This window comes from Sceloporus occidentalis, unplaced genomic scaffold, assembly GCF_023333645.1.
Source record: "Sceloporus occidentalis isolate IW3139 unplaced genomic scaffold, rSceOcc1.0.p SCAF_173, whole genome shotgun sequence".
In the NCBI taxonomy this organism is placed as follows: domain Eukaryota; kingdom Metazoa; phylum Chordata; class Lepidosauria; order Squamata; family Phrynosomatidae; genus Sceloporus; species Sceloporus occidentalis.
This window is the reverse complement of record NW_028317153.1, coordinates 904,280-921,284: the sequence shown is the minus strand read 5'-3', so window position 1 is coordinate 921,284 and position 17,005 is coordinate 904,280. Positions and strand designations below refer to the sequence as shown.

General features: G+C 46.8%; 3 protein-coding genes across 4 annotated transcripts; 1 reads left to right on the top strand and 2 right to left on the bottom strand.

The window, feature by feature from the left end:
* Positions 1-1,043: 1,043 nt before the first annotated feature.
* Positions 1,044-3,676, top strand: LOC149279276 (tubulin beta-6 chain-like). Its single transcript, XM_089501390.1, has 4 exons — positions 1,044-1,100; positions 1,881-1,989; positions 2,272-2,382; positions 2,577-3,676. Exons 1-4 carry the CDS (start codon positions 1,044-1,046, stop codon positions 3,674-3,676), a joined length of 1,377 nt encoding a protein of 458 aa, XP_089357516.1.
* A 1,968-nt stretch (positions 3,677-5,644) lies between these two features.
* Positions 5,645-7,501, bottom strand: LOC149279275 (ATP synthase F(1) complex subunit epsilon, mitochondrial-like). The gene is made up of 2 exons (XM_089501400.1): positions 7,420-7,501; positions 5,645-5,768 (listed from the first exon to the last, which is right to left on the bottom strand). The coding sequence occupies exons 1-2, from the start codon at positions 7,449-7,451 to the stop codon at positions 5,645-5,647; spliced, it is 156 nt and encodes a 51-aa protein (XP_089357526.1). The 5' UTR covers positions 7,452-7,501.
* A 2,235-nt stretch (positions 7,502-9,736) lies between these two features.
* LOC149279274 (PRELI domain containing protein 3B-like) lies at positions 9,737-12,992 on the bottom strand. 2 transcript variants are annotated; one of them, XM_089501373.1, is made up of 6 exons: positions 12,961-12,992; positions 10,650-10,818; positions 10,470-10,559; positions 10,273-10,343; positions 9,948-10,050; positions 9,737-9,856 (listed from the first exon to the last, which is right to left on the bottom strand). In XM_089501373.1, the coding sequence occupies exons 1-6, from the start codon at positions 12,990-12,992 to the stop codon at positions 9,737-9,739; spliced, it is 585 nt and encodes a 194-aa protein (XP_089357499.1). The 2 variants fall into 2 exon arrangements, with proteins under 2 accessions (XP_089357499.1, XP_089357500.1); XM_089501374.1 differs by lacking the exon at positions 10,470-10,559.
* Positions 12,993-17,005: the final 4,013 nt, after the last annotated feature.

The following is a 17,005-nucleotide window of genomic DNA, read 5'->3' as shown; positions in this document are numbered from 1 at the left end:
TTACATGCAGTACACATACAACACAATATACATACAATGTGACACAATACAATACATACGTAAACATACGTGACATACAATATACACACAACACAATATACAAATGACATACAGTACACACAGAACAATATAAATAGTGACATACAATATACACACAACACAATATACATACAATGTACACACAACACACATACAATATACACACAATACAATATACACTATTACATACAATATACACACACAATATAATATACATACAATGTACACACTATTACATACAGTACACACACACAATACAATACACATACCATGTGACATACAATACACACACAATACAATATACATACAATGTACACACTATTACATACAACACAATACACACACAATATTACATACAGTACACATACAATGAATACACATTACATGCAGTACACATACAACACAATATACACAATACATTACAGGACACATACAGCACAATATACATACAATGCGACATACAATATACACACACACACACAACAAAATATACACACAACACAATACACATAATGTGACATACAGGACACATACAAAACAAGACACGCAATGTTACATACGTTGTGTTCCTATTCATCGTTTATATTCATTTTTTAGCGTTCCGGTAAGGCGCGTTTTGGGGCGGTTTATCTGTAATGAGCTCAAAATCTCGCTGGGACGTGAAAAGGAAATTCCATCGAATCCGGATCCCTGGAACGAGGGCATCCAACAAACTCACGTGTAGTTACGATATGATGTCATCGCTGAATATATTCAACAAGAGACGAGAAAACTATGTTAAATATGACATATTTGGTGAAGGAAAGAGAAGTATCCCGCACTCACCCGAGATAAGCGTGACAGCGGCACACGTGACACGCAGGCACTGGAGACCCACGCCGTCCGCCCCAGATGTGCACAGATAAGGCTCCCGTCGGGCGAAGGCGCTCTATAAAAGCTCCAGGAGCGTGTTTTCTGCATCACTGTCACTTCTGCCGGCAGAGAGGACACCAGAGGCCGTCAGCATGCGGGAAATAGTCCACCTACAGATAGGACAATGCGGCAACCAGATCGGAGGCAAGGTGAGTGAATGAGCTTCCGAAATCCTCACCCCAAAGCCAACGAATGCGTCTCGCTGCGAGTGTCAGCCTGGCGTCCATCTCTCAGGTGCCGTCACATTTCTAGTCTCTTGCCAGAAACTGTCCGTATCAAATTCTCTGTCGGCGTATCCGATATCCGAACGATTCTTTACCTCCGCTGCCTGTCCTAATTCACGCCATTCATTCATTTCAATCATTGGGAATTAATACCAAGTTTTATCCAAGTTTAGAATAAAAGCGGGTCCCCCACGCGTTTCTCCGGTGGCTTTCTCCTGTAGGATGGGGGGAACCCTGTCATTGCACTTATTTTGTCCTATCATTGCACTTATTTTGGGAGCGCTGGCGGTGGGCTGTGGGCGACTGTTTCCGGCGGGGGAGGGTGCACCCCCACGTTCTGCTCACACAGATAAGGAGACATTGGGCTGGTCTGGTGAACGCCAGATACGGCTCGGTGACGCTGAAAGCACTTTTTGGGTCAGTATATTGGGGGAGGGGTGACGGCCCTGCAGACATTAACCCTTAAATCCTTCCTATATGATAATTGGCGATTAGCCGGACCATACCATTACCTTCTGTACCAGTGTTACAATAGTGGGGTCACTGTCTGAATATACTGCCGCCAGCGATTGTTAACGTAAAGTATAGTTTAAATGAAGAAAATGTATTAACAGCCAAAAAAGGGAAAAGCTCCAAATTTGATTAGCGTAGGGTTCTTATAATAAGATTACTAATGATCCCACGTTTCTCTTTGATTGGCCGCAGTTCTGGGAGGTCATTAGCGATGAACATGGAATCGATGCCAGCGGAAGGTACCGAGGAGATTCCGATTCCCAACTGGAGAGAATTAACGTCTATTTCAACGAAGCTCATTGTAAGTGACGCGCTGGTGGGGGCTTTCCAATAACACGATCAATAAGGACACAATGACTTAACAGAACGTAGATCAATGCAAGAGGCCAAGAAGTTTCATTGTTATGATCTTTATTAACGGACCCGGAATTCTAGACATATAAACATTCTTTACCTGCAGCGTGTTACATGTCTGCGGTTAGATACAACGTTACACCCGGAGTGTTCCATCATACGATATTTTGTATGTTTGTGTACATAGTATAGAATTCATTGTTTTTTTTGCTTTCCTTTTTTCCTCCAGCCCATAAATACGTCCCCCGAGCCGTGCTTGTAGACCTGGAACCTGGGACCATGGACAGCCTTCGCTCCAGTGTTATCGGGCCGCTTTTTCGCCCAGACAGCTTCATCCACGGTAACCGTCCCTTAATAAATAATCATATAAAGGTACAGAGAAGACATTGAATCCAACGTATGCTTCTGAAATAATTAAGAGAAAAATACCCATCTCCCTGTATCAATGTAAAAAAAAAGAATCCCGTGAGCTCCGGCTGATCGTAGTTGTCATGGATCACCGATCCATTAAGGGTTAATTCTGTTTCAATGCAGGAAATTCAGGAGCTGGGAATAACTGGGCCAAGGGCCACTACACGGAAGGAGCGGAGCTGATCGAGTCTGTGATGGACGTGGTGAGAGCTGAGAGCGAAAGCTGCGATTGCCTTCAAGGGTTCCAGCTTGTTCACTCGCTCGGGGGAGGAACCGGCTCCGGGATGGGGACCCTCCTCATCAACAAGATCCGAGAAGAGTATCCCGACCGGATAATGAACACCTTCAGCATCATGCCCTCTCCCAAGGTGTCCGACACGGTGGTGGAACCTTATAACGCCATTCTGTCCATTCATCAGCTGATCGAGAACACCGACGAAACGTTCTGCATCGACAACGAAGCTCTGTACGACATCTGCTTCCGTACCCTCAAGCTGTCCAACCCGACATACGGAGACCTCAACCACCTGGTCTCCATGACCATGAGCGGCGTTACTACATCTCTGCGGTTCCCAGGGCAGCTTAACGCGGACTTGAGGAAGTTGGCGGTCAACATGGTGCCCTTCCCTCGTCTCCATTTCTTTATGACCGGCTTCGCCCCTCTGACTTCTCGCCGGAGCCAGCAATACAGAGCCCTGACCGTGCCCGAGCTCACGCAGCAGATGTTCGACCCTAAGACCATGATGACGGCGTGCGACCCCCACCACGGCCGCTACCTGACAGTGGCGGGAATCTTTCGTGGGAAGATGTCCACCAAGGAAGTCGATGAGCAAATGCTGGCGGTGCAGACCAAGAACAGCGCCTACTTCGTGGAGTGGATCCCCAACAACGTCAAGGTGGCGGTTTGTGACATCCCGCCTCGTGGCCTCAAACTATCGGCCACCTTTATCGGCAACAACACAGCAATCCAAGAGATCTTCAAGCGCATAGCGGAGCAGTTTTCGGCCATGTACCGGAGGAAGGCCTTCCTGCACTGGTACACCGGCGAGGGCATGGACGAGATGGAGTTTACTGAAGCTGAGTGCAACACCCATGACCTGATCGCGGAATACCAGCAGTACCAGGACGCCACCGCCGAGATGGAAGGATATTTTGACAACGACGACGACGACAACGTGGAGGAAAAGGAAGTAGTGCAGGAAACCGTGGAGAGGGTATTTTGAAGGAGAACGTCCAATACGGCGGCTTCAAGGCAAACGACGATTCCAGGATTGACTCAATTCCAACTCAGAATTCATCGAGCAGAAGCAAAACAGCCGCTTTCGAGTTTCACAATATATATTTTTCTATTTTAATATAGAACTTCCGTGACCGGCGGACTTGGTTGCCGAACTCGATTAAGATTTTATTGCTCAACCATTGCGACAATTATTGTATTTTTCGCATATACTTGTTGCTTTACATTATCATAATATTTAAGTTAGCTGCGCTTTGCGTCCCCCTTATCAGCCGTTTAGATGTCCGGCTCCCCCGTGTAATTTTATGCTTAGACAAATGAAATCGCGCATTCATGTTACATATACGTGGCTTCTCTCTTTCATGTGTTTCACCCACACGGTGCGGGATTTTCAGTAAAAGATTTAAAAATAAATAAGAAAACGAAAACTTGTACAAACCTGACCATTTCTATTATAGGAGAATTCCTTGCAGGGCTTGTGTGCCAAGATGAAGACCAATTCAAACAAAATGGGACAGGAAACTTGGTTCACTTTTGGGGCTTTAAACACGTTTTACATTAGTATGAAAGGTGATACCAAAACGGACAGGTGAGAGAGAGAGATAGATATATATATATTTATATTAATAAAAAAAGTCCTTCTGGTTTCTGGTATTTTACATTAAACGCACTCAAGAGAGGAGCCTCTTCTCCATGTGCCAACGCACCAAGTATGACTAACACTACTCCACATGAGTGCGCCCGTCCCAAATCATGTGACCGATGCAAAAGAGAAGCCACTTGAATCTCAGGGGCTCTTCAAAGGCGAGTCGTAACGGGTCAACATTTACCTTTCCATTAGCGATAACACAAAGCCAATGACGATTATATTACTCTTCAGGTACTGGGAGTGGGTCCGATCTATACGTACTTTTTTATTAAAACTAATTTCTGGAACTTTGATCTGAAGATGATAGGAGCTATCAGACACCCTAGTTAATTCTATGCAACAACTCTCACCATCCTCAGCCATTCCCTGGAACGCCAGCTACTGCAGCACACGGCTGCTGGGGAGGCAAAGTCTGCGAAGCGTAAGTCCAATGGCAGAGAGCGTCAGAACACACGAGAAGCCGTCCGTTCAGCCGAGTCTCGAAGCGTCACTAAGTATTCCGTCGGCCCTGCTTCCCGTTACGATAACCGTTTACAAAGAACCAATTTATCCAATACCAAACCCTAAAAATTGACGCTGTTAATTCTGTTTAATTGATGCAGGAGGAATAATGTTACTTATTGCAAAACAGTTACCGACAGATGTATATAATAAATACTTTTCTCCGATATCAAACCCTCAACCTACTTTGGGGGGTGGGGGTGGAGCAGTATACATATCTGATAGGAGATTATTATATTATATATAGTTACACACACACACACTACTACCCCAGCCAGAGTTGAGATGGTTTTAGTCCATCAAGGTGCTAACACTGATTTACCAAATAAACACACATTACCATTCAACAATCCAGCTGTTTTAGCACACAGGACCAGGTTATACCCGACTACCAAAAAATGAAGAAAAACAAAAAAAAAAAAAGTTACAAACAAAACCACTTCCATTTATTTACTCGCAGGATTTAACTTAAAACACATAGGGGCTCCTCTGAGGTGTGGTCAGTGTTTGCGGCAAAACGGTCGTCTGCGGTCAGAAGACGTGATTCTGGAAGACAGAGAGAGCGATTTCAGTGTCCGGCGCGGCAAAGACAACAGAAACGATGGCGGCGGGTGACAGAGCCGAGTGCGAGAAGCCAAGCGGTGCTGTGATTAATGGATGCAAAGAGTACAGAGTGTGAGTAGGGAATGCGGCCAACACAAAGCATTTACCACATCATAAGACACGCGACACGGAGGGAAGATCATATGATGCCTGCGTGTTGTATTGAAACATATTAAAATACCTCTTTCAGTGATGAAACACTCATTCTTTCTTGGGTTTGACGATCCTCACGTTGACGGCAGCGGCTCTTTCAGCCTCCGCTTTAAACTGCGGTTTGAGGGCTTCTCGGACCACTTTGGCGCAGATCTGAGAAAACCTGATGTAGCTGAAGGACAGAATATTCCGGGTCAGAGCTGTGATTATCGCATATACATACATCGAGTCGCGCATGCACTAAAAACCCACCCCGCATCTCCCGAATATTTCCACCCTCGCACATCTGGGTTTACCAGGTCGAAACATGTGCAGCTAGCGAAAGACACAACAGAGACGGGATTATAAACAAGACCCCCTGATGAGTTTTTGTCGTTTGGCTACGACTACCGGAAAGGCTGGGCAACTGTCATGTAGTTCTTGAAGATTGATATCACTCCCATCACTCCCACCCGCTCAGCCACAGGGCGGTCAATGCATTTGGGGGCCAGCAGTTGGCTCCATGCAATGTTTTCCAGACCCCCCTCCGGCTCCTGTGAGAAGTTTCATCCGGTTCACAGGTTTGGCCAGACTGACAGGGACGCCTCATCGCTGCCGCTTCATGTTAAGGCGTCACTGACAGAAGCCACGAGAATCTATTTTCTATTTACCACGACGTGGCAGATACTTCCCGGATACAGTTTAATGTTTGGGGTTCGGCACCCTCGGTGCGTGTATAATTATATATATATATCTCTATATAATATGTCTTTATCCGGGTACCGGGGAAGTCCCGTTGATGTTATTATCACAGCATTCATATCAATCATCTTGCGAAGGTCTGACAGACCCGATCTGCCCCATCGCTTATTACCTCTCTGCCTGTCAGCCTCCTCTGCAGTAGCTTAGCGGGTAAGCATGTCAGAGGTCATACGTGTCACGGTTAGCAGCTTGTATGTTACATGCCGCTGGGTCAGCGTCGCAGCCATTAAGTAGATTCGTGTAATTCCTTCCCTGGCAGTTTAACATCACGAGACCCCCGTCCTCACTACAGGTTTAGCCTCCTCCGTCTCAAATACAGTTAGGAACTCTTGCGAGGTCTCTCAGCTTCCAGTTGTCTCGCCACTTGTCACAAATGGCCACCTATATCACGGGGCGGATTATGCCCACTCGGCCGTCAGCATACTCTTACCAACGCCTTATCTCATATCGGCAGCCGCTGACATCACTGCGCGGTATCTCCAATACTCACGCTCCACTCAGCGCTTTTTCCTTGCATCCTTTTCGATGACGCTAGCCGGCTTAGCTGTCCCCAAAGCCGTTTGGATACCCAGAGGACAAGAAGCTCCAGCCTCACCCTGAGACCCCTCTACAAACCCTACCACGTTCTTTATCAGACCCAACCAATCAGAACGCTTCTGCAAAGAGCTGGGTGACCCTCGTATGATATTGAGGTCTGGCTCATAGTCACACAGGTACATCCGGTGAATAAAACACATACTGCATTTATCATTACTTATAATAAACGCCCCCTCAGAAATAAGACATTCATGTAAGATATAGCACCCAGCACTACAAATATCTTCATTGTATATTTGCAATCAGCAACCTAAAGGTTGTTGCATTTCTTCAAGTTCTTTAGTCCGTCATTAATGTATTTCAGCCATTTTCTGTGTGAGAATACCTCCCCCCAGCAGCATATGACATATAACATGCTCCGTACATACACGTTCTTACGCTCTATAATCCACCCAGCACCGCCATCATAGCGACTGCCCCTAGAGCCCACTCCACTGCCCTAATACCCCGAAGTCTCCAGTGCCCGGCCTCCCAGGCCCTCTCACCTGAGCCCAGCCTGTCTCCAATAAGCTACCATGGTTACTGAGAGCTGCGACCGGATCACTGACCGACAACCGACTGACAGAAGGTCAGAACAAGGCGACCGGATGAGGAGGGAGCGCGGAATCCGGCGGCCAATCCAAGTACAGCATTCTATACGGAAGAGAACGCGGCCAGCCAATCACAACACAAGAAACGCACCCAATGCCATGGGGGTAGCCGCTCTACCCTACTGTCATCTCTATGACTGAGGTCTCGGGCAGCGTGATTAAAAAAACTTTATTATTCAAGTTACATGTTGACAGCTGCGCATGGAAAATGAGAGAACAGCGTTATTTATCATATTACATATTTACTATATTTATAGTAAATATATAATAAAATATATATATATATAAAAAACTAGGTGTCGGTAACTGCTGGTTATTATCTGGCTCATTAATACCCTCTAGCCAAGCATCCAGGGGGTATTTTAGAAGAACGTGGGTAATAAAAGTAGCTTGAGATGAATAATAAAGCCACGTAAATAATAACACGTACGGTATTTGTTTTTTCACGAAAGGTGACGCCGCACGTGAGCCTTAATCATCAGCGTGAGCCAGCTCTGGTTTTGTCAGACCTTTTGAATGTAGGGACTGTAAGAGGCACTACAGGAATTGTTGGCGCTATATAAAGGATCTTTCGGTGGTGCAGGCCACGGACCTCCCACCAATAGCTGCTGGGATTGTCGAGCAGCAGAGGGCTCTGGAAAAATAGATTCCTCGAGGGCTGAGGACCCCAAAAAGCTCCCTTTATTGGTTGATGTTTGGATATACGATCTCAACTTTAGCTGATCTACCATAGAGATCTCTAATGAGACAGTCAGCCCCAACCGACGGATGAAATATCAACTACAAATATAAAACACAGCAAACCCCCCCCTCCGGAAACCCAGCAGCAATTACCTGTACGTTGAAGGGTTAAATGTTATTGCAAGGTCAGGGAGGTCTTCCGTTCCATTCATAGTTATCACCCCCGATAGAACGGCCGACCGGGGCGCGCTCAATCAGTTATATACCTTAAAACGTGCCCCCCCCACCAGACATGGAATATCCCAGAATTTATTGTGAAACGTGACGGATAAAAACGCAAGACAGTTTGTTTGTTTCTTACACTAAGAATTTTTTTTATGATGTCATCCTTTGGCAATAAAAAAATAAACTTTGGAGTGCCCATGTTACAAAACGTCACATTAACACCTAATTTCAAGGATAAAAAAAAAACAAAACACATGGACGTTTCTCGACCTTCTCAAAACCAGCGTTAAGGATCTCCTTGGTCTGCCCAGGGTGCCCTCCCCCAACGCAACGTTTATGGTCCGGAGGACAGAGGCCGAGAACCGCTGAGCCACGACAAGGAGAGCCTTTATGTATAAAGCTCCAACATACTCCGCAGCGCTGTACAATGCATTCCCGCTCCGGCACGCATTAACAGCTGCTTTTTTTTTAAATTTAACTAAATGACGTCATTAATAAAAACAGAAATGCCGAATACCGTTTCCGAGCAATGAAACGGTAGACATGGTTTCGTGACACTTAAGGGTTAAAAGAATCCTAATCTGACGGGTTGCAATCCAAACCTACTTTAATGTTTTTTAACTTTCCCGCATTAGACGCGGACGTGAAAACACCTTGTCCATTCAACCGGCCGGGCAGCACCGTACTCCCCCAAACTAAAAGAGTCATCCAACCAGGGCAGAGACAACCCGGTGAACAGCATGCGTAAAGCTACGTGCAAAACTTCCCAATACTTCCAATTTAGAACCCTTCCCCGGAGGAGAGTTATAAACACAGCCCGAAAATACCCAGGCTTTTCCACTGAATTATTTTCAAATGTTTGTCCCAAAAATAATTATATATAAAAAAAACAAAAACACATCGGTGAACCAAAAAGGTTGGAAAGTCGACGTCTGTTGTTGGAGCTTCTGCCAGGAAACATTGCTAGAGGCGAGACACGAATACTGAGCGCTGGTCCCTCGGAGCTATCGGTGCCGGGGCTCTAGGAGAAAAGCTCCAAGCCGGGGCGTTTATTAGTCTGAGGTTGGCCTGAAGGTCATCGTACAGCACGGTAGGTCTGGTGCCGAAAGCCGTCCAGCTCGTCGCACGGACAGCCTTTGATCCACTAATTTGTTCCCGAGGAGCTGCAGCTTCTCCCCCAAGCTTTAATTTGAAAACCTACAGATACATTCTTAAATAAGAATAAATAAGCAGCCGTGGAGAGAAGCTGCAGCTCCGTATTATTCCTAGCTATAGAGATCTACTAGTGGCGCGCGTTCTCCCCGCATCATTTCTCTCCGAAGGCTGCCGCTGCCATGGACGTCCGGATGCTTCCCCTCGTGGACGCTTTGAGGTCCTCAATCTCAGAATTCAGCTTGCTGATGACCCATTCCATCGCGTCTCTGCCCTGGGATTTAAGGAGAGGATACACATGCGTTAGGGACATGGAGCGACCACCCCCCAATCCCTTCTATTGTGACGGATGTACATTTACCCACCTTGTTGGCATTGGTAGAGATGGTATTTGCCATCATTCCCTCCAGGTAGCTGCTCAGACTGACCCCTTTCACTGTAATAATGGCTTCCTGAGTGAGAACAGTTCTGAAAAATATATGCAGAGGGGGGTTTTATTCAGGGGGTCCGGTAAAGGGCCACGATGGGGTCCGGTAAAGGGCCACGATGGGGTCCGGTAAAGGGCCACGATGGGGTCCGGTAAAGGGCCACGATGGGGTCCGGTAAAGGGCCACGATGGGGTCCGGTAAAGGGCCACGATGGGGTCCGGTAAAGGGCCACAGGCCGAGACACGGAATACTCTATACTCACTTCTCTGGGTCCTGGGGGTGAGGCTTGTAAACGAGTCTTTCGTCCACGGAAACCATGTTTGTGAATGTGATCTGTGAGCAAAGAGAAATCACCGTTTAAATATCCCTGGTTCCAGATCAAAGGCAGCGACAGTGATGAGTGTAAACTCAAGCCACGCACGGGACGCACCCTTCACTCACACTCACACTGTTACTCACATTGGAAGAATTAAGTTCCATGGTTTTTGCGACCGGATCCACCACGGAATGTTCCTGGATGTAGGTATTTGTTCTGGTGGCTCCAATAATCTGTTTCAAACACAAACACAATTAGGCTTAGATGTCCGCCGCTGACCACGGGACACCGAGCTGCACGCCAGACCTCCGGCACATACTCACCGATCTAACGAGAGAGGGCATCCCCCACTCGGTGCTCAGGAGCCGGTCGCTGTGCAGCCTGCCGTTCGAATCCACGGTCCGGTTCAACACATCCACACCCACCACGTTCGGATTCATGGGGTTGGGGTATTTCTGCATGGCGGCCGTTGTCACGGTTTCCCATGGGTGCCTGAAAATCAACGAGGAAAATTACCAGAAACGGTAACTGCGGCCAAAAAACCCCCAAAACACTTTAGAGCTGCATTTATTACATAACACTATTTAATAAAAGATCTGTCCCTTTAACTGCAAATCCCTAAAGCTGCCAAAGGGTGGAAGAGGACAGACCGGTGCCGGCAGCAAGGAGCGAGCCAGGTACTTATTTACCCCGACACGCCGGTTACATAACAACCAGCGTCTGAACATCGTGTACTGTTACCGTATATGCTCACGGCTATGGGACAGGGTGACGATGCCGCACCGGCACCCAGCAGGACTTAATCTACGGGGAGAGTTTTCTGCCACCGCTCTGCATTCATTCACACTCACACGTCAACCGAGGATCAAAAGAGCCACAAAGCAATTTGGCATGCCGCGTGGCTTCCTGTCCAAAATGTGGAATTTTCTCTGAATGGATCTTTTGCGGAGAAACAAAAGTGACATTAAAAAAGGTTTTAAAAAAACTTTCTACCAACCACGATGTCCCAAAACCACATGCCAGGAGCCCGACCCAAAACCGCGTCCCAAGACCCCCCCCCCAATACCGCGTCCCCCGACCCAAGATGCACATCAAACAGCTGTACGTAAGTTCAGTGGAGATCCTTTGATTGCGTCGTCATTACTTTACGTGAACGCTCTGTCCACCGGGGACTCGGAGTCACACGCAGATACCGATCACACACCAAGGACGTCACGCTGTGACCTTCCACATTCCAACAGGACATGAATGAACGAAGCAGACATTCTCTCGCCCTGCAGAGGTTACAGTCTCCGATTGCCTCGACTCCGGAATGAGAGACAGGAAGGGGCTTCAGGGGAACGTTACAAGCCCCTCTGGTCTATTTCTGGGGTTGAAACCCGAGACCCTCGCAGATCCTCACTAGACGTCCTCGCTGCCCTGCTTGCGGGCAACCCCGGGACAAAAACAAACAGCCCTGGCTGAGCCTGCTTTTACACAGGTGGCTGCGATCAGGACACAACGGTGGGATTATTAAAAACCAGCGCAAACCAGTAACGGCCACAAATCCCTGCCTAGCCAGGCTGGCTCGCTAAACGTGCGGTGCCACCTTACTGTGCCCAGGGCCACGCGGGGGTCCCCGTTACACAACACCCGGTTACCGTACACTGCGCCGTTACATAACACTCGGCACCGGCTCCTTCACACGCATGGCCCCTTCTACCCCCATTTCCGATCCCGGGACCCACGCAGAAGGACACAGAGACCTGGCGAGGCGTAACGCGAGCCGCTCTGTGCTGCGCGTGATCTCTGGGGAGAGGAATGCGGCTCGGCCACCTCTGCTGGCGTTAGATCTTTAACCACCGACTCCGATTTACGAGGCCAAGCCACGGAAGTACACAGCACCGAGCAGAGGATGGGCACTCGTAACGTACATGTCAGCACAATGCCAGGGGTTACCCCGGGGCAGATAGCGCAACTTTCCACCCATTTCTAGAGGTGGGGAACCCCCCCATCTCTAGGATCGAGGCGTGTGCCCCTCTATGCCCCCACGCAGAACCCCGTGGCCCACAGTTACAGGAGGTCAGGGCAGTAATGGCACGGCAAAGCCGGATATCGGGGTCCGCACGCTCCTCCGAGGCAGAGGGGTACGAGGCACTTCCAGCACCCCCACAGAATCAGACCATTTCACCCAGTGACGCCCCACTGAACACACCAAGGGCAATAGCTATAAAGCCACAAATGGAGCAATACGTGACAGTCACCATGGAAACCAACACACTGGCACTGCTGATAGCTCCACAGTTCAGTTTTGCCCTGGTACATATGGCGGGGGGGGCGTCTGTATAACAGCCCTGGTATAAAAGGGCTACCTCTGGCGCAGTCACCATGGAAACTAATGGAATAGTCCAGAAAACTGCCCCACATTGAGCTTTTTACCCCAATTCTACACTGTCAAATGCCCCAATGCCCTGCCCCTCCTCCTCCTCCCCCCCTCAGTAAAGGATCCCCCCCCCGGCCTCTCCATAACCCCTGTGGCCCCCCCCCAGACCTTTCTCTGGACCCTGTGGCCCCATCATACAGCCTAAATCCCTCTGCCCCGGTATGAGGGGCACTCCCTGTGCTTCCGCCCCCCATCTGGCCCCCGGTACCCACTCGAACACGTGCTCCGACGTCCAGATCTTCATGTTCTCTCCGTTTTGGCCAAACCCCGAGTGACAGCGGCGCCCGCAGCGCACAGACTCATGGGAACCGGCCTGGCCAATAGCCGAGCGCGACGTCAGGAAGTGCGTCACTGGCTTGCCACACCTCCTTCCCACCTTCCTTAAAGAGACAGGCAGTGACCTTCAGGATGGGGCCACTTGTCAGTGTGTGCCGGCTCTGACTCCCAGCAGAGGTGTTATTATAGCAGACAGGGCCTGTATTACCCCAGCCCACCATAACATTTCCCCCTCCACAGACCAGCTAGGGGGGTATAATACCTCAAACATGCCCCTAAGCCCCTCTGGGTCTAAATAGCATGTGAATTATGATTAGGGGCAGGTCAGGGAGAGTATGGGGTGAGTGACGCGGAGCCGGCGCCTGAGTGCCGAAGTTACTGGTATTTATTATATCCGCCAACCCACAGAAACCCTTACCAGGCGCCCCGACCAGTGACCTCGTCAAAGCCACCTCAATGTCCTTTCCACCGACCGTCTCATCCACTTTTTCCTTTTTAAACCAGCTCGAGATTCCCACGAGCTACTCGGCACGCGGGTGACGTTACGGCGTGTGGGTCGCCGGCGACCCGGCGGAGCCCAAAATAGGACGACCCCATTACTTTTCACTATGGGAACCGCCATAGCCCCTGATGACGTGAACGGGGAGCTCAGCCAATCATTGCGGACCGCGCTGCGTCACTTCTAATTGCGTCATCAGGCGGAGAGAAAACGACCTGAAACTTTGATTTTAGATCATTTTCTTTCATTTGGCACTAAAAAACGAATTTCTTGGTTCTTCCACCATAGACATTGCATAAAGTGTCTGTGAAGGGTTAAACGTGAAGGTTATTTAATACCGTGCGCTAGGAGGCGGTTCCCGTTAAAAAGCATTCGGCCCTGAGTGCCGAGGACGGACCCGGCCCTGAGGGCTGAGGACAGACCCGGCCTCATGATGCAACTGAGCCGGCGGGATTGCGTAACTAGGCCAAAGGTAATTGTCTGCCCTCCCTGGTATCGCAGAGGACGCGGCCTCCACGCTGCTCTCCGAACACACGCGACTCGTGACTCCGCCGGCACAAAAACACTAAATGGCTTTTATTCTGTGTTTTTATTTTAAAGCATGAAAAAAAATAATACAATAAATAAAATGAAATAAAAAGTTAATACAAAAAAAATTGTATCTATTATGCTACTCATAACAAAATATTATATGGATAAGTAGCAAAGATCTGTTACAAATGTGTCATTTTCTCTGAGGTTCTGTATATATATACACTGTATACATGTGATTTATACATAGATATACACTGTATACACGTGATTTATATATATATATATATATATATACACTGTAAATATGTAATTTATATAAACTGTATACACGTGATTTATATATAGATATACACTGTATATACGTGATTTATATATTATTATTATTTATTGTTTTATATAGCGCCATCAAATTCCGTAGCGCTGTATATTTATATACACTGTATATACTTGATTTATATATAGATATGCACAGTATATACGTGATTTATATATAGATATACACTGTAAATATGTGATTTATATATTTTTTGTTTTATATAGCGCCATCAAATCCCGTATCGCTGTATACTTATATACACTGTATATACGTGATTTATATATTATTATTATTTATTGTTTTATATAGCGCCATCAAATTCCGTTGCGCTGTGTATTTATATACCTGTATATACGTGATTTATATATAGCTATACACTGTATGTATGTGATATATGTCCTGTCCAGCATCACATGATGATTGCTTTCCGTGTTCCATCACTGCTTCATCTAACGCGGTGTTAGAAACTAGAGTTGTGCATCGGATTCGCACCAATTTTAGCTTTTCCACTCTCACTCACGCTTACTCTATCTCTGTCACACCCTTATTTCCACTCATTTGGAAGGGATGTGCAGAAGCACTTGACTTTTGCAAACTTACAACACTCTGACCACCCTCAGCCACCCTGATGCAAACTTACAACACTCTGACCACCCTCAGCCACCCTGATGCAAACTTATAACACTCTGACCACCCTAAGCCACCATGATGCAAACTTACAACACTCTGACCACCCTCAGCCACCCAGATGCAAACTGGAATCACTTACCGCTCTCAGCCACACACAAACACACACACACCTTTCCACAATAAACAAATAAAAAAGCGCAAACAGTGTACTCAAACATATACATCAACACCACCACACCCAGACGCACGCACCACACTCAGCTGCACAGACACACACTCACTCAGACATACACACCACATACAACTACCCAAAAAACAATCACTACACTCAGACGCACTCACTACACTATACTGAGCTACACACACACACACACCACACTCAGCCACCTGAACACACTACAAAATCTATGCACCTTCTATAGAGATTTGGACAAAGGAGACGTATAGTTACAGAGGGCCTCTCCCATGATATACATACAGATAAAGTGGGTTTCTAATCAATTTTAATCTATAAATACTATTCCGAAGGTTTATTTAGTGTATAGAACTGCGACGTGTAATATAGGGGAAAGCGGCAGATCCGGATTAATGACGTAGGTGTTAGGTGTATAGAAAATTATTTCTTTTGTAATTGTCTCTTTATTTTGTATCGTGAGAAGAGTGTCTAATGGAAATTTACAGCCTTGTGATGACGTCATATAATATGTTGTCTCTAAAATTCGACATAACAGCTGAATAAAAGAAAGATGTTTTTTTTTTACAGTGGCCACTAGGGGGAGACAAATTGCTGCAATTCCCTCTACCGTCATCACTGCAGTTCCACTAAGTACATATTTTGGCTGTATTATTATTATTATATTATTATTTTTTGACAAAGTAACCCAAACGGATACATTGGGTAAAGTAGGCCCTGCTTGTTGTATGAGGTTCCTCTCCCATGCTGGAGGGGGTTTAAATCTCATTTATCTGATCAGGGTTTGGAAAACTCCTTCAATAAGGAATAAGGAAATAATAAATGGCCCCTTGGTGAATAATCCCACCTTTTTAATATGCAAGATGATGAAAAAAATTTGCATTCTGCAACACCCATTTTCCCAAAGTGTGACACTTTTTAGGGGGTCACCAGTGGTTTGCCGTTTATAATGCCAAATATACTATTTCGGATAATAATAATAAAAAAAACAACACAGGAAGACAACTGTAAATTTGGGAGATTTTCTTTAATTTCCGTACAAAATCCCCACAGATCTTTGCCCGGGGGGGGCGGGTTGGGGTAAATAATAATCAAATCCTCTTGATCCTTGTTCAAAGCATTACATCATCTGAAAGGGTTAATTAGGCAGGCTATAAGCAGCTGCCAAATCAAATTTTTCACCCTCTTTTCCGTGAGCTCATAGCTCCATTGAGAAAAAAATAAAAGTTCGGAGGTCCTGCATACACCAAGCGGCACGTGAAAGGCCCAAAGTACGCATCCCTGTCACAGGGTCCCAGTTTCCCACAGGGACTCAATTGGAAAGGGTGACGTATTTCAACTGTGACCGAGGACCACCCAGAGAGACATTGGGCGAAGGGACAGAGCTTGAGATTACAGCCTTCAACCCAAAACAACTAAATCCACGGAGCTTTGCCGAAATCCTCAAGAAAGACAGGATGTCCGGCAACAGACTCATCATATAGGATTCTGAGCTTTATCCCGAGCCTAAGAGCTTACAATTTAATATCGACATTAAGTAACTATAGGGTTTGGGGTTCATAAACTCATTTCTTTAAATGAGGTTCACTCTGACCCATTAGATTTCTACAATAACACAACCGGTGTGTGTGTGGGGGGGGTAATTATAATGTAGAACGTTCATGTAACTAATAAAGCTTTAAAGGTCCCATTCAAAAAGAAATTATTTTCCTAGAACATTAAATACAGCGTGGTATAGAGAGAATCCATTATTTATAACCTGGAGGCTGCCACTTTGGGAAATCACATGTCATTAGGAGGCCACACCCA

What these genes read in the sequence shown, in the direction of transcription:
- LOC149279276 (XM_089501390.1), top strand. Translation starts at nt 1,044, where the DNA reads ATGCGGGAAATAGTCCACCTACAGATAGGACAATGCGGCAACCAGATC. An exon ending in GCAACCAGATCGGAGGCAAG is followed by an intron (nt 1,101 to 1,880) that starts GTGAGTGAATGA and finishes GATTGGCCGCAG; the next exon opens with TTCTGGGAGGTCATTAGCGA. An exon ending in CCCAGACAGCTTCATCCACG is followed by an intron (nt 2,383 to 2,576) that starts GTAACCGTCCCT and finishes GTTTCAATGCAG; the next exon opens with GAAATTCAGGAGCTGGGAAT.
- LOC149279275 (XM_089501400.1), bottom strand. Translation starts at nt 7,451, where the DNA reads ATGGTAGCTTATTGGAGACAGGCTGGGCTCAG. An exon ending in TGGAGACAGGCTGGGCTCAG is followed by an intron (nt 5,769 to 7,419) that starts GTGAGAGGGCCT and finishes TCTGTCCTTCAG; the next exon opens with CTACATCAGGTTTTCTCAGA.
- LOC149279274 (XM_089501373.1), bottom strand. Translation starts at nt 12,992, where the DNA reads ATGAAGATCTGGACGTCGGAGCACGTGTTCGA. An exon ending in ACGTCGGAGCACGTGTTCGA is followed by an intron (nt 10,819 to 12,960) that starts GTGGGTACCGGG and finishes GTTGATTTTCAG; the next exon opens with GCACCCATGGGAAACCGTGA. An exon ending in CACCCCCAGGACCCAGAGAA is followed by an intron (nt 10,051 to 10,272) that starts GTGAGTATAGAG and finishes TATATTTTTCAG; the next exon opens with AACTGTTCTCACTCAGGAAG.